At 44.2% G+C, this 22,487-nt stretch overlaps 2 protein-coding genes across 2 annotated transcripts; one reads left to right on the forward strand and one right to left on the reverse strand.

Moving 5' to 3' along the window:
- Positions 1-2,048: 2,048 nt before the first annotated feature.
- Positions 2,049-21,173, reverse strand: ELOC (elongin C). Its single transcript, XM_058668744.1, has 3 exons — positions 21,079-21,173; positions 4,038-4,181; positions 2,049-2,282 (listed from the first exon to the last, which is right to left on the reverse strand). The coding sequence occupies exons 2-3, from the start codon at positions 4,135-4,137 to the stop codon at positions 2,092-2,094; spliced, it is 291 nt and encodes a 96-aa protein (XP_058524727.1). The 5' UTR covers positions 4,138-4,181; positions 21,079-21,173; the 3' UTR covers positions 2,049-2,091.
- LOC101517408 (ragulator complex protein LAMTOR2-like) lies at positions 5,041-5,463 on the forward strand. The gene has a single exon (XM_012927805.2). The coding sequence runs from the start codon at positions 5,048-5,050 to the stop codon at positions 5,399-5,401; it is 354 nt and encodes a 117-aa protein (XP_012783259.2). The 5' UTR covers positions 5,041-5,047; the 3' UTR covers positions 5,402-5,463.
- Positions 21,174-22,487: the final 1,314 nt, after the last annotated feature.

Raw genomic sequence — 22,487 nt, forward strand, 5'->3', positions numbered from 1 at the left:
GCTTGGAGCTGGCACGGTAGTTCAACAGGCTAAAGCTCTACCTGCAGCACCCACATCCTATACAGGGCTGGCTCATGCCCTAGCTGCTCCGCTTCCCATTCAGCTCCCTGCTTATAGCCTAGCAAAGCAGCAGAGCATGGCTTAAGTTCTTAGGCCCCTGCAGTCATGTGGAAGACCTAGAGGCTCCAGGATTCAGATCAGCTCAACTTGACTGTTGTTTTAGGCATTTGGGGAGTGAACCAGTGGATAAAAGATCTCTCTCTCTTCCTCCCTCCCCTCTCTGTAAATTTGCCTTTCAAATAAAAAACAAGGTATGATTTTTAAAAAGTAATAAGCTAACTACAAAATGGAGAGCACTGTTTAGGTTTCAACAACACATACCATCTTCACAAATTTAATCAAATCCAAATCCCTACTATTCAATCATATGGGAAGATGTCCTGAAGCAGAGTTTTGTGAAATCTTCAGAAAAAGAGAAAATTAAGGCTAAAAAGATCAAGCACCAAGTGTTCCATCCATACCTTTCAGGCAATAGTCTTTATTAACATGCAAGTACCATTTGCCACAAGATATACAGGTTTACCTAGTCTGTTTTATTTTGATGTCTTAAACTTATGGTTACTTTTAGATCTCACACATAAAGTAACCAAAGTTAAGTCTTATTTCTAGCTATCATCTTTACTGTTGAAATCCTTATGGAGGTTTATAATTGGCATAATTTACCACCAAGTAGCATAAAATAATTCTTGAATTTGATACATAATCTTCTATGCTAAAACATGTACCCGTATGCCCTAAGAAGCTACTAAACAAATGCAAATGATATTTAACTGCTTTCAGTAAGCCAAACAGTGTAACATTTAGGTTTTCTAAGAGAAAAAATTACTTTTGTTTATGGTTTTTGAGTTTCCAGATTAAGCTACCCCGGAAGAAATAAACTAAAGACAAATTTATAGCTCCTGTAAGGCAGCTTTGTTCTACTATTAAGAAACACAATACTAAACCCAATTTCAGTGCCTCTGTTCTGATACCTAAACAAAGATGCCCTGTCATCTGCTTAACATTAAAGCTGAATATTTTCACTGTGAGTTTGAGTTCAGTAGAAAACTCACTATCAGTATTATAATTATTAGGACTTATTTTATAAATTAATAAAGATACATAAAGTACTATACCTAACTATATAATATGATGTACACTATGTCTTGCCACATGTTTCTCATATTTTACAACATTCCAATTGGATGGAGGAAGACTGGAATAGTTCAGGAAACTCTACAGCTTTTAAGATTTGAATAAAGTTCATTAAGTTCATAACGAGTTTTTTTAAAACATTTAGCCAATTAAAAGTGTAATCACAAGGGACTACGAAGGAAGAATAAAAAAACTGCAAAGGAAACTTTATAATCGGTGAAGATACAGTACTTTAAATTTCCCCAAATGCACAATATACAAGATTTCTAAGACATCTTATTTACTTTTAACCATCTGGCTACATTGCGTAGTTATTATTCCTTGTAACCTTCCCAAATTGCTTTTAAATAAGTTCTTAAGTTGTAGCAAAAAACAAAGAGACAAGATATACTTAAACAATACTGCAGTTTATCAAAAGACATAAGAAATTTCAACTCTTATATGAGTTATAAAAATCAATGTTTGGCTAAGTTTATATTACATTTTTATAATGCAACTGTTTGCATAACTCTAGTAATGCTATTGACAGCTGTAAGATCAGAATAGATTATTAAAAAAAACACTAAAAACATAAAAATACTTAGCCCCATTATTTTACCTGTAGAACATAGTCATATATGCCTAAAGTTCAGCATTAAGTATATGGTCATTCTCCAAGGATAAGGTAAAACCATCTAAATTTTCACATCTTTTATTTGTGAAAATGTCCTTAATTTGTTGATGTAGCTAACAAATTCAATTCGGATTGTTATGCAAAATAACAGAACATAATCTGGTTTGCAATGAACTTCATAGTTCAACTGCATACAGGCAACATGCTATATTTGAAAAAATTACTAACCAAACTACAGGTATTAAATACTGAAAAAGTTAACAGTTTATTATAATTTATTTTATTTAACAATCTAGGAAGTTCGCAGCCATCAGGAGTTCCAAAGCAATTTCAGGTGCAATTGGGAATTCAGGAATCTCAGTGGAGCTGTTAGTGTAGCGAACCTTGTAGGTAAAATACATGCATACTTTTGATAGCACATGGGAAGGGATCTCTCTGAAATTGACCTCATTGGTTTCGTTTTCAGCAAACTGACCTGAAAAACAAAGAATGTATATGTTACAACCTGAAGCATGTCTGCCCGTCAAATTCACATGTTCAAATGTCACTCCTAGTACCGTAGAATGTAACTTTCTTTGGAGACAGGTTCTTCTATGAGGTAATTAGGCTAAAGTGAAATCATTAAGTTGGCAGTCCAACATGAAGAGTGTTCTTAATAAGAAAAGACTGGGACACAAAGATCATGTGAAGTCAGGCAGAAAGACGGCCATCTACAGACAAGGAGAAAGGCCTCAAAGAAATCAGCCTGCAAACAGCTTAATCTTCAACTTCCACCCTTCACAACTGAGAAAATAAAGTACTGTTGTTGAAGTCATTCAATCTATAGTACTTTGTTATGGTAACACTATCAAATAAATGTTAGAATAACTAGCATCAAACACATATCTAAATCAGATTTTTCTTTAAATTTCAGTTAATTTATTTTGATTTGAAAGGCGAAGGACAGCAATCTCCCATCTGCTGATTTACTTCCCCGGTGCCTGTAACATTTGGGACTGGGCCATGACACAAGCAAGGGCCCAGGACTCAGTCTACCACACAGATGGCAGGGACGCCAGCTGAATCATCACCTACTACCTGCTGAGGTACACAGCAGCACATCAGCATGTACTACATTCAGTTATTACTTAGTATAGTCACAATATTGTACAGATACCATTTTTATCCAAACCATTTTTATTACCCTGACCTGAAATAAAATCCTGTACACATTTTCTCTATCCCCTAGGCCTTTGGTAACCAATCTGCCTAAGAGCCACTAGAACAGTTACAAGCAAACAAGATAGACAATAACAAACATGGGACAGAATATATAACAAAAACCGGTTAGTAGGAATATAAAATGATGTGGTTGTGTTAGCAGTTTGGTGTTTTCTCCACACTTAGGCACCAAATTACCATATAAAAAAGTGACTCCACTCCTAAGTACATACTGAAAAACTGAAAACACATCTTGATATCTTTCAGGTGCTGGGGGTTGAGAATGAATAGTGATAGGTTGATGGGAAGTAGGGTTACCTTCTGAGGTGATACTTACCCACTTCAACAGTTAATCCTGTATTATGTGAAATTCACTTCAGAAAAAAAGTTAAGAAATAGAAATAGAAATTGGATCGGTGGCAACTTCTTATTAAGCTAAAAATACAAATGCCAATCAGTTTAGTTAAGAAGTTAGCTATGAGAAATAATGGAGGGGAAACGAGCCTTCCTATTACAAAATAATCAAATCAATCTCATCAACACTTACAGGGTAGGGTGGGCATTGCAGCACAGTACATCAAGCTGCTGCATCCAATACTGGAGTGCCAGTTTAAGTCCTGGCTACTCTGCTTCTGAGCCAGCTTCCTGTTACCATGAATGCGGAAACAATGGATGATGGTCCAAGTACTTGAATGCTTGCATGCCACCTAAGAGACCTGGATAGAGTTCCCGGATACTGCCTCAACCTGGCCCAGCCATGGCTGTTGTAGTTATTTAGGGAGTGAACCAAAAGACACAAGCTCTCTCTTTCTGCCTTTCAAACAAATAAATCTTAAAACAAACAAGCTTATAGGGTAACTAACTGGAAACAAAGCAGTAGAAACCAAGTTTTATCAATGTATAATACCGATACCTATGCAGTAATACTCAATTACTTTCTCTTCACAATGCGCTGTCATTTAATTCAACTTAAAAACACATTCATCAAACTTTAAAAAACACAAGGAAATTAAAAAAGACCTACACTTACCTGGGCCACTCAACATGGCTTTAATTGTTCCTGATGTTAGTGCATGTTCTCTTTTTACAATAAATTCATGACCATCAGAGGATATTAATTTGACATACATGGCATCAGGGCCTTCACAGCCACCGTAAGTTTTCTCTTCTCCATCTAAGGTACAGTGAATAGTAAAATGATTTTGAGTCACACTATTTAAAACAGTCTCACCAAGGGGATTGTTTGAGGAACTTGAAGACCAAAAACATTTCTGAAGGGTAACAGTCACCAAACCATTAAAATTGTTAACTAATTTCGTTACACTGCAAATATTTTTCAAGGCAATATAACCTCTGGAAGTAAGAATGCTACTTTGGATAAAAATTGACCTCCACTGTACAATGAGATACTAATAATTTTTTTGTGATCAAAGTAGCACATTTCAACCTGAAGTATAACTTTGAAAGATTGCTTTTATTTTTATTGGAAAGCCAGATACAGAGAGAAGGAGACACATAAAGGAAGATCTTCCGTCCGTTTACTCATTCCCCAAGTGGCCGCCATTGGCCGGAGCTGCACTGATCCGAAGCCAGGAGCCCAGAACCTCTTCTGGGTCTCCCACACGGGTGCAGGGTTCCAAGGCTTTGGGCCGTCCTCAACTGCTTTCCCAGGCCACATGCAGAGAGCTGGATGGGAAGCGGGGTGGCAGGGATTACAACCATCGCCCATATAGGATCCTGGTGTGTGTAAGCTGAAAATCTTAGCTGCCAGGCCATCGTAGTGCAACCTTATCACTCAAACGACTTTTAGACATATAATGTGATTTTGATTTTTATATCTGCTATGTTAATGCAACTTAATTGGACAAGTCCAAAACTCCATAACTTAAGGCTTTTTTTTTACACTCATCATTTTTCTATTAACCCATAATGACTAAACTATTATTTACTGCCCCATCGATATTACTACATGACTGAATAGAGAAAACCTTGATGTTTAAATATTCAAAAAAGGGGGCTGGGCTGCCAGAAGCAGCAGGCATGCTGTGCCCCAAGGCTTTGACTCAGGTGCTCAGCCAAGCCAACACTGGAGGCGTCCAGAGCACCCTGCTACTGCATAACGAAGGATCGCTGCTGGCCTATTCAAGATATGGTGACACAGACCTCAGGGTCACTGCAGCCATTGCCAGTAACATCTGGGCCGCCTACGACCAGAATGGGAACCAGGCATTTAATGAAGACTGCATGGAGGGCCATGTAGCCATCACCCGCATGGCCAACCTTCTGCTGTGTATGCATGCCAAGGAGACCGTGGACTTCGGAATGCTCAAGGCCAAGGCCCAGGCCTTGGTGCAGTACCTGGAGCAGCCCCTCACCCAAGTTGCTGCATCATAGTGGACACCACTGGTTGGAGCCCAGAGAGAACATTGTGCATTGTGGAGGACAAGACTGTGGAGGAAGGCCAGGATCTTTTTTTCGGGGGGTGGGGGGTGGGGGTGGTTTGTTTGTTTAATAATAAACTTCAGCTCTTATCAAAAAAAAAAAAAGTGAGGAGATACACTGTATAGATGCTATTTTGGAAACAGCAGTCTAGTCTACTCCCAGCTGTAGTCACAGGAGTAAGCTTGACACAAATTTTTGCAGGGTGAGGAGGGGTAGTTGCGTGTTTGCATCATCTCCTTAAGATTTTTTCTTGCAGGGCCTGGCGCGGTGGCCCAGCGGTTAAAGTCCTCATCTTGCACGCGTTGGGATCTTATATGGGCACCGGTTCTAATCCTGGTGGCCCCGCTTCCCACCCAGCTCCCTGCTTGTGGCCTGGGAAAGCAGTTGAGGATGGCCCAAAGCCTTGGGACCCTGCACCCGTGTGGAAGAACTGGAAGAGCTCCAGGCTCCTGGCTTCGGATCGGCAAAGCTCCAGCTGTTGTGGTCGCTTGGGGAGTGAAACATCTAAAAGAAGATCTTCCTCTCTGTCGCTCCTCCTCTCTCTTTATATCCGACTTTGCATAAAAATAAAGTAAATCTTAAAAAAAAAGAGATTTTTTTTTCTCACACTTGCCAGTTTTTGTTACTACTATAACAGAATTTTAACTTTGATGGTCATTAACATAGAGAAAAGCATCTTAAAGATCACTCTAAAAACTTTACAGAGGAAAAAACAAAGCTTCATTGCCATTAAGCCAAAAACATCCATTTACTCATCTGTAAATAACTGATTCAAAAATCCCCAAAATTAAGATTAAGACGAAAACCAATCATGACACCCAAAATTAACTTGAATCTAATCACAAAGAAACAACTAGATATACTGAAGGTTAGGAATGTTTTTAATAAAAACTTTCCTGGTCTCTTAAAAAAAACAAAAACAAAACCACATAAGGTAAGGCACTTGTCTGCTGCCACTTGGGATGTCCTTATCCCACAGCCAAGTGCTCGTTCTGGTCCTGGCTCTGCTGCACTTCTGATCCAGCTTCCTGCTCATGCAGCTGGGAGGCAGCCATGATGGTTCAAGTGCTTGAGCACTTGCCAGCATCTGGTGGGAGTTTCTGGCTCCAAGCTCTGGCACCTGCCTACTCCTGGCTGTTGTGGGCATTCTGGCAAGTGAGTCAGTGGACATGGGAAATCTCTTTCTCTGCCGCTGCCACTCTGCCTTTCAAATAAAAATAAATCAATCTTATACAAGTAGCCATGACACTGGAAATTACTCGATTTGCAACCAGAAGCCAGGAGCTTCTTCTGGCTCCCTCCATGGGTGCAGAGAGGGGACCATCCTCAGCTCCTTTCCCAGGCCAAGTGCAGGCAGTTGGATGGAAACCAGGCAGCCAGGCCATGGATCAGTGCCCATAGGGGATGCCAGCACTACAAGGCTGAAGATCAGTCAGTTGAGCCACTGTGCTGGCCCCAACATGTAACTGTTAAAAGAGACTGAAGAGTCAATTTTATGCAATAAGTAATCCTTGATTGGATTCTGGATTTAAAAACAAAACAAAATTGCTATAATGTAAACTGCTTGTGTTTTCTGGGAGTATTTCAGATTTCTTAAGTTATATTTCCTAGAAATTGCAAACTTGATAGGCAAATAGCATCTATTGGCATAAACTATTTTTAGTTTACTCTGATAATTTTTTTTACTTTGAAATAGTCTTTGAAGACCAATATTTGAGAAGAAAACCAACTTCTACTCACCAAAACACAAAATTACCTTTATTTAACTTACCCATTGTGTTCTTATGAAATTCTACTTGCTTCCACAGGAACTTCAGTAGTTTCCTGAAAATATAACAGCACCATTATAATGCTGCAATAGACCAGTGTTCACCCATTTTTTAAAAAGATTTATTTATTTTGATTGTAAAGTCAGATATACAGAGAGGAGGAGAGAGAGAGAGGAAGATCTTCCATCTGTTGGTTCACTCCCCAAGAAGCTGCAACAGCTGGAGCTGAGCCAAGCCAAAGCCAGGAGCCTGGAGCCCTTTCAGGTTTCCCATGCCAGTGCAGGGTCCCAAAGCTTTGGGCCATCCTTGACTGCTTTCCCAGGCCACAAGCAGGGAGTTGGATGGGAAGTGGGGCTGCTGGGATTAGAACAAGTGCCCATATGGGATCCTGGTGCATTCAAGGTAAGCACTTTAGCTGCTACGCTAATCGCACTGGGCTCAAAATTTCCTACTTTTAATAAGCTAAAAACATTTGAAAACTAACCCATTAACTATCTAATTAATTTAAGAAGACAAAAATACCAGTTGGAACACACAAGTGTAGTACATGAACAAAATGAGTTCAGGAAGCATGACTTCGGCAGGTAAGTCAGTGGCCAGGAAGAGCAGTGGTTTTAAAAGAGCCCAGGCAGGGCCCAGAGTGAGACTCAGTGGGAAAATCGTCACCGTGTATGCGCCAGGATCCCATAGGAACAGTGGATCCTAACCAACTGCTCCATTTCCAACCCAGCTCCCTGTTTGTGGCCTGGGAAAGCAGTCAAGGACGGCCCAAAGCCTTGGGACCCTGCATCTATGTGGGAGACCCAGAAGAAGCTCCTGGCTCCAGATCAGCTCTGGCTATTGTGGCCACTTGGGGAGGGAATCAGCAAATATAAGATCTTTCTGTCTCTGCTGCTCTCTGTAAATCTGACTTTGCAATAAAAATAAATAAATCTTAGAAAAAAAATTGAAAAAAACAAATTGATCTGTAGGCAGAAGAGCGAGCACTCACAATGGTCTGAGGTCACTGCCAAGGGTAGCACAGAGCTGCTGATGGGGGTTAAGGTGCCGCCTGGGACTCGGGCACTCCCAAGCAGTGTCTAGCTTTGATTCGGGGGTCTGTTCCTGATTCCAGCTGTGTCCGATTCCGTGGACACACAACAGCAGGTGACGAATCAAGTGCTCACTACTTGCCCCTGTATGGGATACCTGGATTGAGTCTGGGGCTTCTGCTTTTGGCCTAGCCCAATTCCAGCCACTGTGGGCATTTGGGTAGTGAAGCAGAGGGTACATGTCAGCCTTCAATACAAATTATAAAAACTTAAAATCAGCACATAGACATACACTACTACCATATTTAAAAAAGGAAAAAAGGGAGCCAACAGGGGGCAGAAGATGGAACAACTGCAAATGGTAAACAGCTGTGTGCACGGGAAGCAGCTTCTGTTTTCTCCCTACATTCTGCTGACAAGAGTCACTGCAAAATCTTTCTCTTTTCATGTTTCTGGTGTAAGTCATCTGGCAGTGGGGAGCATGTTTTCCTTAACCATATAAACAGAATCAGTTTCTTTAAAAGAAACTTTTTATTTTAGAGGATTCTTTGTTTTAAATACTTTTTCTTTTTTTAATGCAGGTGAGGGCCCATTGCAACGGCTCAATGGCTAAATCCTCACCTTTCACACACTGGGATCTCATATGGGCACCGGTTCTAATCCTGGTGGCCCTGCTTCCCACCCAGCTCCCTGCTTGTGGCCTGGGAAAGCAGTCAAGGACAGCCCAAAGCCTTGGGACCCTGCACCTGCGCGGGAGACCTGGAAGAGGCTCCGGGTGTCTGGCTTCTGCGGCTGCTTGGGGAGTGAATCATCGGACGGAAGATCTTCCTCTCTGTCTCTCTGTGTATCAGCCTTTCCAATAAAAATAAATAAAATATTTAAAAAAGTTTCTTAACCAATTTATCTGCTACATACATATTTAGATAATCATCACCCTGAGAATGTTAACAAGAATATGTTAGTCAATGGCACAAAATTTGTTACCTACTTTACCTTGTTGGAATTTGTTAATTTAGGATTACTACACAATCACAAAAACTGTCCCTATAGAAAACATTTACTGAAATGTATTGGAATAGTTGGAGATATATATTTAGATGGAGAGAATGAATAAGACAGTGATAGGGACTGGTGCAGTGGCTCAACAACCTATATAAGCAGTGGTTTGTGTCCCAGCTGCTCTACTTCCAATCCAGCTCTCTGCTGATGGCCTGGGAAAGGGTCCTTGGGACCCTGCATTGCATGGATCTCTGGGTTCGCAGATTCAGATCAGCTCAGCTCTGGTTATTGCAGCCATTTAGGGCAGTGAACCAGTGGATAGCTGTCTTTTGTTTCCTCCTCTAAGTAAAATCTCTTTAAAAAAAAAAAAAAAAATTAATTGCCCATGGCGTGGTGGCCTAGCAGCTGAAGCCCTTGCCTTGAACGCACCAGGATCCCATGTGGGCGCTGGTTCTGATCCCAGCAGCTCCACTTCCCATCCAGCTCCCTGCTTGTGGCCTGGGAAAGCAGTCGAGGATGGTCCAAGCCTTGGGACCCTGCACCTGCGTGGGAGACCTGGAGGAAGCTCCTGGTTCCCGGCTTCGGATCAGTGCAGCACTGGCCGTTGCGGCTGTTGGGGAGTGAATCATCGGACAGAAGATCTTCCTCTCTGTCACTCCTCCTCTCTGTATATCTGACTTTTCAATAAATCTTTTAAACAATTAATCCTAAAAACAACAACCACCATTGACGCTATTTCATCTTTCACAACAGAATCTAGTTAGGATAAATTTGAACTTCTAAAGCCATTTTTAATTTTTAAAAGACTTTCAGGGCACAGTAATGTTTTATGAAAATAGGATGGTTAAAACATCAGTCTCATAGTTATGCATATACTGCATAAACTGTTAATGCACAAAAATTATGAAATATATATTCTTGTGTCAGATTTCTGGAATTAACTCAGGTATCTGAAAATGTCTGTCTGAATTTCAGATCAAGTTCTGTCCTTATCAGCAGTCGAGTCAAGGAGAGAAGTTCCTTGATTTCACTGAGATCCTATTTGGCCATTTAAAGTAAAAGGACTGACCTCAATTTTCTTTCTGTAAGTTATCTCAAAGGCAGAGCAAGAACAATGTTTTGTACCCATTGGTTTACTCCCTAAATGTTCACCAGTAGCCTGGACTTGGCTAGGCTGGAGCTTGGGGCTAAGAACTACACAGAACCCAAGTACTTGTACCATCTTCATGCTACCTCCCATGTTTCCACCTGCAGAAACTGGATATGAATTAAAGTAGCCAAATGGGCACTCAAATGGGATGTGGGGTACCAAGTGGTGGCTTAACCTACTGTGCCACAAAATAAACACATGATGACCTCAATATTCAATGTTTCTGATGGCTAACAACAATCATTAGGCAAGAGCTTACTGACTGTTGTTCCTAATGGCCAAACTTTTACTACTAAAAAATAACTCCTCCAGTAATAGTAAGTATTTCATCAGCAGAGCTTTGCTTTCTAGTAACAAACCTGCAAAGAAGTCAATTCTATGATCCACTGCAATGAATTGTGGAGCTTAAGGAATTCTGAATAGAAGAAATTGGAGACTTAAGAACTCTGATTTCACACTGGCCACACTAACCACCCAGGAATATTAAAAGGGGTGGTGCAGATCACAGCAATCGCAACAGGCTGCATTTACCGAGAATAATGGTTCTGGTATCAAGGTGTTGGTGGTAGTAACTGTTTCGTATCAACTTACACACAGAAAATAACCTGATTACTGATTCCTTAGTGTGGAAAAGTAAGTAAGTCAAAGTTTATGACTGGAAAAGGAAAATCTCTCTTTTTTTAAAGATTTATTTTATTTTTATTACAAAGTCAGATATACTGAGAGGAGGAGACAGAGAGGAAGTGGAGCTGCCGGGATTAGAACCAGCGGCCATATGGGATCAAGGCAAGGACCTTAGCCACTAGGCCACTCTGCCGAGCCCAAGGAAAATCTCTTTTACATAGCTGCACAATTGATTATCTATCCAGAAAGCAGACTCCACTATTACCTCATACAATATGCAAAAACCAACTTCAGAAAAACTTAATTAAATTTCAAGGGTACAATAATAAAACTACTTGAAGAAAACAGAGTATTTCATGACAACAGAACAGCCAGCCAAAGATTTCTCAGGAAAAATACAGACAGCACAAAGCACAAACTGTGAAGAAAAAAATCAATCAATCAATTATTTCCATCAAGGTGAAAAACTGGTGCTCATCAAAGCACAGCACACAGGGCATGGTTCGGGGACAGCAGTTCTAGCTGCTCCACTTCTGACTGAGCTCCCTGCTAATCGCTTGGCAAAAGCAGAAGATGGTCCAAGTACTTGGGGCCTTGCAACCCATGTGGGAGATCGGGAAGAAATTCCTGGCTCTGGCCTAGTCCAACCCTGTCCATTGTAGCCATCTAGGAAGTGAACCAGCAGACAGAAGATCTCTGTCTCTCCTTTCTAAAGTTCCATGTTTCAAAGAAAAAAAATGTTCAAACACTTACGCAGGGACTTAAAAATTCTTTGCACTGAAATAAACTTTATTAGGGAAAAAAATCTATTTATGGGCCCAGCACAAGTAGACTACCGGCTAAAATCCTCACCTTTTATTTGTGGGGATCCTATGTGGGCACTGGTTCATGTCCTGGCTGCTCTACTTCCCATCCAGCTCCCTGCTTGTGGCCTGGGAAAGCAGTCTAGGACGGCCCAAAGCCTTGGGACACTGCACCCGCGTGGGAGACCTGGAGGAAGCTCCTGGCTCCTCTTCAGTTCAGCCCCAGTCTTTATGGCCACTTGGGGAGTGAACCAGTGGATGGAAGACCTTTCTCTCTGTCTTTCCTCTTCTCTGCAAATCTGACCTTCCACTAAATATATAAAAGAAAAAAATACACTCAATTGAACTTGAACTGTGGTTATGCAACAAAGTGGAGGAATCCACCATGGGGGGAGGGTTTGGGGAGGGGAGGGGAGAATCCCAGTACCTATGAAACTATGTCACATAATACAATGTAATTAATAAAATAATAATAATAAAAGAAAAAAGAAAAAATATATATATAAAATATTGACAAGAAATTCGAGGCTGAAGATAACTGCCAGAACTAATCCCTTAGCTTCTAAAAACAGACAGAAGTGGAACCACCAGCATGTGCATAAACTGATTGGGGTGACGAACTGTGCTGGACCATGCCAGACCCTGTATTGGCAAGAACATACAAGAATCAGGTCTGGGATCATCTCAGACTAAGTTTCTTTGGGGATTTCCTCAGCTGAACCACTGGACTCAGAATCCCAACCATCAAGAAGTGCAGGTTCCATAGTCTGACCATGGAATCCATGTGTCAGAGCTGGGCCTCAGTAGCACAGACGGAGCAGTGGACAGCACATCCAGGTGCACATGGAGGATACAGCAGTCCATTGGAGCCTGCAGAGGAGACCTGGGACCACAACAGAGGATGGAGGACAGAACAAATCAATCAACCACTCCAGCCAAGTGCTGGCAGTGAAAACGTGGGCAAGTGGAAACACTAAGGTGGACTATGTCAGCCAGTGGATTATGGAGAAATTTCGTCGTGCTTGGAGATTTGCAGTAATTCAGAACTGCTGAACTAACAACACCTCTTGAGCAGTGCCCTCGGAGCATGCCCCACATTGAAGACCGAGGGGTGATTGGGAGGCTGGGTGTGGCTTCTCCCCTTATCTCCCTCCTTCGCCCAGACAGGAAGGAAAAAAGGAGAATGTGGAAATGGTGATCTCACCCATCTTCCTGTAGCCCTTGACGTTACCATCCTAAGCAATTTTGTAAAAACCATCAAAAATAAAATTACATATATATGTAAAAAGAAAGCCCAGCGTGATAGAGCAGTGGCTAAAGTCAGCTAATGTCATTGCCTTAAACACAAAGGGACCCAATATGGGCACTTGTTCTAATCCCGGCAGCCCTACTTCCCATCCAGCTCCCTGCTTGTGGCCTGGGAAAGCAGTCACGGACGACCCAATTCCTTGGGACCCTGCACCCACGTGGGAGACCTGGAGGAAGTTCCTGGCTCCTGGCTTTGATCAGCACAGCACTGGCCGTTGCGGTTGCTTGGGGAGTGAACCAACGGACGGAAGATCTTCTCTGTCTCTCCTTTCTGTATATCTGACTTTCCAATAAAAATAAATAAGTCATAAAGAGAGAAAAGTATTTGAGAGGCAGACAGAGGCAGAAACAGCATCCACATATCCACACTCCCCACCTACTGGCCTACTCCTTCGTGTCCAGGCCAGCAAGGACTCAACTGGGGCAAAGCCTGAGCTGGAGCCAGGAGCAGAGCTGGGATGGGATGGATGCATGACTAGCGTCTTGACCTCTATGCTAAATGTTCGCCACCAAACTGAATTCCATCTCCCTCACAAACTTTCTGAAGTACTTTCATACATACCTGTAAATTAAATAAATCACCTCTCAGTCTATCGGCTAAGATCAACTGCAGAAAGTCAAAGGCAAACACTGAAATTGGGCAGCAGGGGGACTGACGTGTGCTGCAGCAGTTAGAACACTCGAGGGATGCCTGCCTCCACTGTGTATCAGAGAGCGCGCCCAGCTCTGTTTGTAACTTAGCCTCCTGCTACTGCACTCTCTGGGAAGGTAGTTAGCAACGGTTTAAGCACTGCAGTGCCTGCAGCTCATGGCGAGAAACAAAGCCACGCCTGTCTCCAATTTCGGCCTGGTTCAGCTGTGACTGTTTTGGGTATTTTGCGAGTGAACCAAAAACGGGCAGACAATCTCTGACTGTCTGCTTTTCAAATAACATTAAAATAAGTAAAAGAAAAAAAAATTAAACCTGCCAGAAAGCACTGAGTAGATATTATAAATGTATTATAATGTGCTATTGGTGAAATGAAAATTAAAACCACAATGAAATACTACTATACACCAATAGTATGACAAATTAAAAAGACCATCATTACTAAATGTTAGAGAGATGAAAGCAAATGAATTCCCACACATTGCTGATGGGAATGTTTCCAAAACCTCTAACAGGACCAGGCAATACCATTCCTCAGTATAGGCCCAACAAATACCAAGTAGTCTGTCCACAAAAATGCTCACAGCAGCTCTATTCACTGGTAAGGAAACTACCTACATGTCCATGATAAAAAGATTGGATAAGCTATGATATTGATATATCTACACAAAATAATATCAGTCACAATAAAACATTCCATTAACATGAAATTACATAGTAAGCAAAACAAACCTATGGAGGCATGGAAGTGGTTGCTTCTGATGTAGAGGTCATTAAGAAGGAGTGGTCAACTTTTTGCAGTAACAAAATTGTACAGTCTTCCTATACAATCAAAACTAAATGCTACAATGACCATTTTATTGAATATAGCCTGTACTTCAATTTTAAAAACGATTTATTTATTTTTATTGGACAGTCAGATATACAGAGAAAAGAGACAGAGAAAGATCTTGCGTTCGATGATTCACTCCCCAAGTAGCCACACAGCCAGAGCTGCGCTGATGCAAAGGTAGGAGCCTCCTTTGAGTCTCCCACATGGGTGCAGGGTCCCTTTGGGCAGTCCTTGACTGCTTTCCCAGGCCACAAGCAGGAAGCTGCATGGGAAGCAGGGCTGCTGGGACATGAACCAGTGCCCATATGGGATCCAGGTGTATGCAAGATGAGGACTTTAGCCGCTAGGCTAACGTGCTGGGTACCCTATACTTCAATTTTTAAAAAAAGGCTAACAGGCCTGGCATGATGGCCTAGCGGCTAAAGTCCTCGCCTTGAACGAACCAGGATCCCATATGGGCACTGGTTCTAACCTCGGTAGCTCCACTTCCCACCCAGCTCCCTATTGTGGCCTGGGAAAGCAGTCGAGGATGGCCCAAAGCCTTGGGACCCTGCACCCATGGTGGAGACCCAGAAGATGCTCTGGGATCCTAGCTTCAGATCAGTGGTTTTGGCCATTGCTCTGCTTGGGGAGTGAATCACTGGACAGAAAAGATCTTCCTTTCTGTCTCTTCTCCTCTCTGTATATCTGACTTTGTAATAAATAAAATGAATTACTTTTTCTGCATGTTTGATGGCCTAACTCCAAAAATCTCACCAATGCAATGTGGTTTTGTGATTCACCTTTGAAAAGAGACATAGTGATAATAAAATTAATCCAAATCCTTTGTATCTGCAGACTCTTCACAGAGGGCTGATAGTTGATCGTCCCAAGGAAATACAAGACCAGAGCTCCACACCAGCTGACCCGTGCAGAGCCAGAACAAGCACACTGTTCTGATCTGGATCTCTGGAGGGAGAGTGGTGCAGGCTGTGTAAACATAAGCAGCCAGGAGACACAGTGTGGGGTACAGCGTTACTGGAAACCCACTTACAAGTATACTTATTCAACAACTTACTGAGAGGCTAGTGTGCCAGAAACAAAGAGATATCAACTAAAGTGTCTACCCTCCCGGCCAACAACAAAGCAATGCCCGAGATGGCAGAAGTGCTATGGGGAAGAAAGCAGGAGGGTGAGGCGAAGAGATTAGGAGAGGGAAGCATGCTGGTGGTTGTCTCCTACACACAGAGGTCACTGAGACCAAGACCTGAGGCCCTGCAGGGAGTGAATCACAAGCAGGTGGGCCTTCGAGGAGAGAGAACAAGAAGACCAGTTTGGTCAGAGTCAGATGGTGGGTGCAGGGAGAGGCCAAAGAGCAGGGCGGCATCGACGGGGGACACGCAGACCTGGGTTACTTAGTGTACTAGAGAACACCAGAGCTGGCAGGTAGCACTTCTTTGCTATACCATCCTGGTTCACCTGTCCTACCAAGCCATTTTGTTGCTATTTATCATTCATGATCACCATATTTCAGTTCTGCTCAAAATGTAGTCTTTTTGATTTGCTGTCTGGCTCATTCCCCCAAATGCCTGTGACAGACAGGACTGGGCCAACTGAAGCCAAGTCACAAACCCCATCCAGGTTTCCCATGAGAGTGGCAGGGACTGCAGTACTTGAGCTATTACCTGCTGGTCCCAGGATACACAGTAGCATGTATTTGGTGTGAAAGCAGACAGCAGGGACTCAAACCAAGGAACTAGGCTGGGGATGGCACATTCTGACTGGGGATGAGGCGTCCTGGGCAGCAGCCTAACCTTCTCTTGCTAAAGCTGAAAAACAGTCTAGAACCCTCCCCTACCTTGGCCAATTTTTTGCTTGGGGGAATTTGTCTCTTTGGGTGAGGTTACTTAACCTTGCTGTGCTTAGTTTCCTCAACTGTAAAATGGGAATAATAGAGCACTCACCTCACAGGGCTGTTTTGCAGATTTAATGAGCTTACAAAATAAAGCACTCACTATGGTGCACTGTGCACCCACCCAAACACCAGCTCTCTGAGCCAGAGGCTGATTCTCACAGGTACTGTGGGCCCGCCCTGTGCCAGGGACCATTCCACATGCTTGGCCTCAAACAATCCAACGCCAAACCGGAGCTTACCTTTTGGGGGCGAAACTGCACATTTGTTCTGTTAGGGACCAGGTGATAAATGTTTATGCTTAAGCAGGCTATGAGGTCCCTGTCACAATTACTCCAGCTCTGAATGGAGTGCAAAAGCAGCCACTGGCATGATATAAACAATTAGTATGGTTATGTTCCAAGAAAACTTTATTTTGGGGAATGGAACTTGGATTTCACATAGTTTTCACTAGTAAAATAGTCTTCCTTAAAATTTCTATTCAACTACTAAAAAAATGTCAAAACTATTCCTGGCTTATGGCTAGGACAAAAACAGATGGTGGGCTAGATTTGGCTGCCTTGTGGTTCATTGTTACTTGCCAACTCCATTTTAGCAGGTTCTTAATCGGCAGTCCCTCACTTGAAGATATTCATGATTAAGAAGCAGTAAACTTTGAAACCCGTGAACATGGAAATGTTCTGTGCAGATGTGCAGTTCAAGGTAAAGGGGGTGAGAAGGTTCACAGTTTTTATCAGATTTCCTAAGGGGTTTCAACTATAAAGAAGTTAAAGCACTGGGCCACCATCAGCTTTTCTCTTAAAAACTATATACTTAGGCATTGATAAGGTATTGCTTATTACATACTAGCTTGTTCCTGAAGCAAACAGGAAAGTCAAATACATTCAAACCTGTGGAAAGGTAGGCTAGTAAAGCTTAGTTCCTTCAGGCACCAAAACTTGTAAAAACTAATTTTCAATGTAAACTTTTTCTTTGTTAAACACATATGCCTACTTTTTTACATGGACATAGTGAATTTATAAAACAGCATACTTAAAAACAACAAATCTAGGGGCTGGTGCCATGTTGCAGTACGTTAATCCTCCATCTGTGGTGCCAGCATCCCACATGGTCGCTGGTTTGAGTTCCAGCTGCTTCAACTCCCTGTATGTGCCTGGGAAGGAAGAGAGGGGCGGCCCAAGTTCTTGGGCTCCTGCACCAACTTGTGAGACCTGGAAGGGATTCTAGGTTCCTGGCTTTGGTTCAGTCCAGCTCCGAGGGCCACTATCACAGTTTGGTAAGAAAACTAGCAGATGGAGGACCTTTCTCTCTGCCTCTCCTTCTCTCTCTTTCAAAGAAAAATAAACCTTTTAAAACATATCTAAAGGTTATTATATTTACCCTCTAGATCAGGTTAAATCTGGAAGAGGACACACACTGAGAGGTAAGAGGCTGGCCCCCAGCCTCTTCTATAAGACTGTTAGACCCATATTAGTCTTCCTCTCCCTCTTCCCTGGCCCTCCTTGTGTTGTCTTGCTCACAATAACCCAAGCATACAGCTGAGTGTAAAATACTATTGATTAATACAGTATCCTGAACTACAGGCTCCTCTTCAATACAGCACATTTGTCATAAAACAAAATAACACTGGGGCCAGCATGATGACTCAATTGGCTAATCTTTCACCTGCAAGCGTTGGCATTCCACATATGTCAGGTTCATATTCCAGCTGCTCCACTTCCCATCCAGCTCCCTGCCTGTGGCCTGGCAGAGCAGTCCAGGACAGCCCAACGCCTTGAGACCCTGCACCCACGTGAAAGACCAATGAGAGGCTCCGGGCTCCTGGCTTTGGCTTGACTCAGCTCCAGCTGTTGTGGTCACTTGGGGAGTGAATCAGTGGACAGATCTTCCTCTCTGTCTCTCCACTTTGTATATCTGACAGTCCAATAAAAATAAATGTTGGGCCCGGCGCCGTGGCCTAGCGGCTAAAGTCCTCGCCTTGAAAGCCCCGGGATCCCATATGGGCGCCGGTTCTAATCCCGGCAGCTCCACTTCCCATCCAGCTCCCTGCTTGTGGCCTGGGAAAGCAGTTGAGGACGACCCAATGCATTGGGACCCTGCACCCGCGTGGGAGACCCGGAAGAGGTTCCAGGTTCCCGGCATCGGATCGGCGCGTACCGGCCCGTTGCGGCTCACTTGGGGAGTGAATCATCGGACGGAAGATCTTCCTCTCTGTCTCTCCTCCTCTCTGTATATTTGGCTGTAATAAAATGAATAAATCTTTAAAAAAATAAAATAAAAAAAAAAATAAATGTTTAACTAAATAACTATATAAATGAGTCATACTTCTGTTCACCCAGATGCAGGAGCTATCTGATGCCAGGCCAGCTCTCACCAACTTGCAGTTTTCCACCTGTACTTTAGGCTACCCTGTCTCAAGGGACTGTGACAAACGCCTGCTGGCCTGCTGGCCGCCCCATGTTCCTCATGGTTGCTGTTCCCCACCCAGCAACCATCTAGTGAATATGCCGCTCCCCAAACAAGGACTCCAGAGGCTTCCTCTTGCTTCTTTGCTATCCACTGGGACCTTACCTCCGACACTTTCTTCCCTACGCTGCAGCCAGACCAGCCTTCTTAGTATTCTCCAAGTAGGTCAAGTTTACTCCTGCTCCAAGGTTTCTCACATGCACTTTAGGCTAAGGCAATTCTTATAAATCTTTCTCATCGTTTAGGTCACCGAGCAAAACGTCAGCTCCTTTAAGTAGTCATCCCTCATTTCCTACCCCAGTAACTCTAACCTTTAATGCTGCTGTATTTTCTTCACTATTTTAGCAATTCACAAAATTAAATTTTCTTACTAATATATCTCTTTTTTCAAATTGGAAAACAAGATTTACAGAGAGAAGCAGAAAGAAAGATCTTCCCTCTGCTGGTTCAGTCCCCAAGTGGCCACAACAGTCAGAGCCGAGTCAATCGAGCTGGGAAACAGAATCTTCTTCCAGGTCTCCCACATGGGTGCAGGGTCCCAAGGCTTTGGGCCGTCCTCAACTGCTTTCTCAGGCCACAGGCAGGGAGCAGGATGGGGAGTGGAGCTGCCGGGATTAGAACCAGCACCCAGGAGATCCCCCAGCACATGCTAGGCAAGGCTTTAGCCACTAGGCTATTGGGCAGGGCCCCATATATCTCTTCTAGTTCTACCTCAGAGACGTTCAGCACTCATAGTCCCTAGCAGTGGCTATGCCTGATGGTGCTCTGTGCATCCTACTTCCTGTGGCTCAAGCCACTGGGTTCCTGCCAGCCCCGTGTGAGCTCTGGGTTCAGTTCCTGGGCCTCCAACTCAGCCTGGCTCAGCCGCTGCTGCTGTGGGCGGCGGGAGCTCTGTCCTTCTACCTTTAAAACCAACACAGAGAAGTTTAGAATACTTAGCATACCTCCTACCAATTTTCTTATCACCAAGCCTTGGTATTTCAGGCATCACTGAGTAAGCTTTTCCTGATCTTATTTAACAGTGAAAAGCAAAGCATTTAGAACAGCAGGTTTGCTGAAATGCCTTAACCCACAGGTAGGTAAATTCATAAGTCTTCATTGGTTTACTTTCCAGTACTTAACACACACACAAAGACCAAGATAAGCATATTAAAAGAATCCAAGAAGTGCCTCTTTAGAACTTGGTTCTAGCCCTAATTATTGCCTGACCATATTACACCATTATGTAACTGATTCTCTGCAATCTGAGATAAGTATGTATACGTATTCATGTGCATTTTTGGGATGATAGTTATTAGATCAATCTTATAAGTAAAAAGAAAAAAAAAGGATACTCATTTTAAAAACTAGGAACCCCAAATCACCACTGGCAATAAGCGCAAATATAACCGAGGGCAGACAACTTGGCATTTCCTTCCTGTGATGAATAAACTCGAGTCTGAGCTACGATGTTACAATACAGTGTACCCAAGGTCACTGCTTTATCATTTTAGTTCACTGAACCAAGAAGAAAAACCCATTCGGAGAAGAAAAAGCAAATTCGATAGTTTCAAAAGTGAGATTTTTACCAGTAACAGGATTGCAGTTGACTTAAATTAGAATTAAAAAAAAAATGCAGAGTAGAACTACTCTGGGGGCAATTGGGCCAGAAACTCCATAGTCACGTTACTAAAGACGTGTACTAAAGCCTGTACTATAGTACAGTCCCCCGTGAGAAAAATCGACGGGGCACCTGACACGAGCTGCCGCTTCCTTTCAGATGGAGGCACAAAAGCCCCCGGCCACCCAACAAGTTGCCCAGAAGGTAAACTTCGCCGGGTTCCGGAGCTAGAAGTGGGGCAACCCGAGACTGAAATGCACGCGTCTCAACTCACAGGAGAAAAGCCGAAAAGCACCAGCGATGGGGTTGCCATGCTGCCAGCTCCACCCTCGGCGCCCCAGCCCCGGCCAGACGCGGTCTCACCGCTGCCGCCCTCCTTCCACACCCGCCCGCGACGCCAGGAGAGGCCCCGGGCCTCCTCGCCGCTGCCCGGACGCGAGCGGGGAGCCCGGGGACGCTGGGCGCCGCCGTCCCCTGTCCGCGCCCCGACCCCAGCCCCGGACTCACTCCGCAGCCCCGCAGCGAGCGCAGCCACCGCAGCCGGGTCCCCGCGAACCGCCACAGCCCCTGCTCAGGGCCGCCCCCCGCCCCTAGCCCGGCGGGTTCCGGGGCGGTCGAAGGAATCACTTCCGCCGGGTCACAGCCACTGGCGGCGACGCGCGGGAGATGACTTACCTGGGATTCTTTCCCGACTTCCGCCCGGAGGAAGTGCGTACGGCACCTCCCGCCTTCCTTCTTCCCGATGACACTCGGGAGCAGATCTCAACCAATCCGATTCTTGGATGTCTGGGTTCCCAGCATGCAGTGCTCACCTGCTCCCGTTTCTGCAAGGACCGCATCCTCCGAGAGGCGCTCGGAAGTCCAGGAAGCACTGCATCCTGGGACTTGTAGTTTCTCGGGCGGGCGTGGGGTGGGGTTCTGTCGGTGCTTGGCACGAAGCAGCACTGCATCCTGGGGCTTGTAGTTTCTCCTACTTCGTGTTCCGACTTGGGGTGGTGGGTGGTAGCGGTGGTCCCTGCCTCTTGGATCGGGGTATAGCTGGAAGCGGTGGACTTTGAAGGACGTGATGTGAACGTGTGGTTCCTATGCCAACGAGACTGTGCGCTTGACGAGGCGGCGGCTGGCGTTTGTGGGACGCAGCGATGCGCGATGGGCGTCGGAGCTGCGCGCTCTCCGGGGCCACTTCCTCTGTTCCCGGTAGGGTTCTGTGTTTACTGAAAGCTGGCCGCCGCCCGCCCCGTGCCTTCCCCTGCGCTCGCGGGGTCTCGCCTCTCTCTCCTGCCCAGGTTGTTCATGCTGAGCCGTCCTCCTTGCATTCCTACCTGCGCGCCTCCCACACACACACTCTATCCTGGCTTTCCTGTGCTTCGATAATCAGGCTTCTTTCCAGGAAGGCTGAAACAGCTAAATAAAGCTCTCCCTCCTCTGTTTTCGGCGAGCGAGGCATGAAGAGAATGTCGGGGCCAAGACACCCTCGCAGATTGCGCAACTCCACGCTCTTGTGTAATGAGGTCGGCCAGAGGAGGCTGGTTACAGGAGACCCCGGAGGTCTGTGGAACTAGAGAAACTAGTTCAGGAATTTTGCCTGATAGGCTTCTTAGTTGATATGGCTTATAAAAAGGTATTGCTTTTTTAGAATTAGCTGTCAAAAAAAGAAAAAAAAGGACACACTGTCCTACATTTTCAGAGTCTTTGCGAAAATCCTAAGGTTTTTTTAATTTCTTTCCTTTTTATATGCTGTTAGGGGAAGAGCAGTGTTGGAGAGCAGAAGAGGAGGCTGTGGGACCCTTTCTGGTTTTCTGATATTGTAAGGCCCCCCCAACAGGGAAAAACCTTACCAAATGTCTCGAGGGAGTGAGTTTCCCCAATGACCACCGAAGACGAGACTTGATGCAAAAGCAAGCGGCTTTATTTGA

This window comes from Ochotona princeps, chromosome 9, assembly GCF_030435755.1.
Source record: "Ochotona princeps isolate mOchPri1 chromosome 9, mOchPri1.hap1, whole genome shotgun sequence".
Lineage (NCBI taxonomy): Eukaryota > Metazoa > Chordata > Mammalia > Lagomorpha > Ochotonidae > Ochotona > Ochotona princeps.

Coding starts and splice junctions, on each gene's coding strand:
- ELOC (XM_058668744.1), bottom strand. CDS start 4,137: ATGTATGTCAAATTAATATCCTCTGATGGTCATGAATTTATTGTAAAA. Junction 2,283..4,037: donor AGCCATGTTGAGTGGCCCAG/GTAAGTGTAGGT, acceptor TTTGTTTTTCAG/GTCAGTTTGCTGAAAACGAA.
- LOC101517408 (XM_012927805.2), top strand. CDS start 5,048: ATGCTGTGCCCCAAGGCTTTGACTCAGGTGCTCAGCCAAGCCAACACT.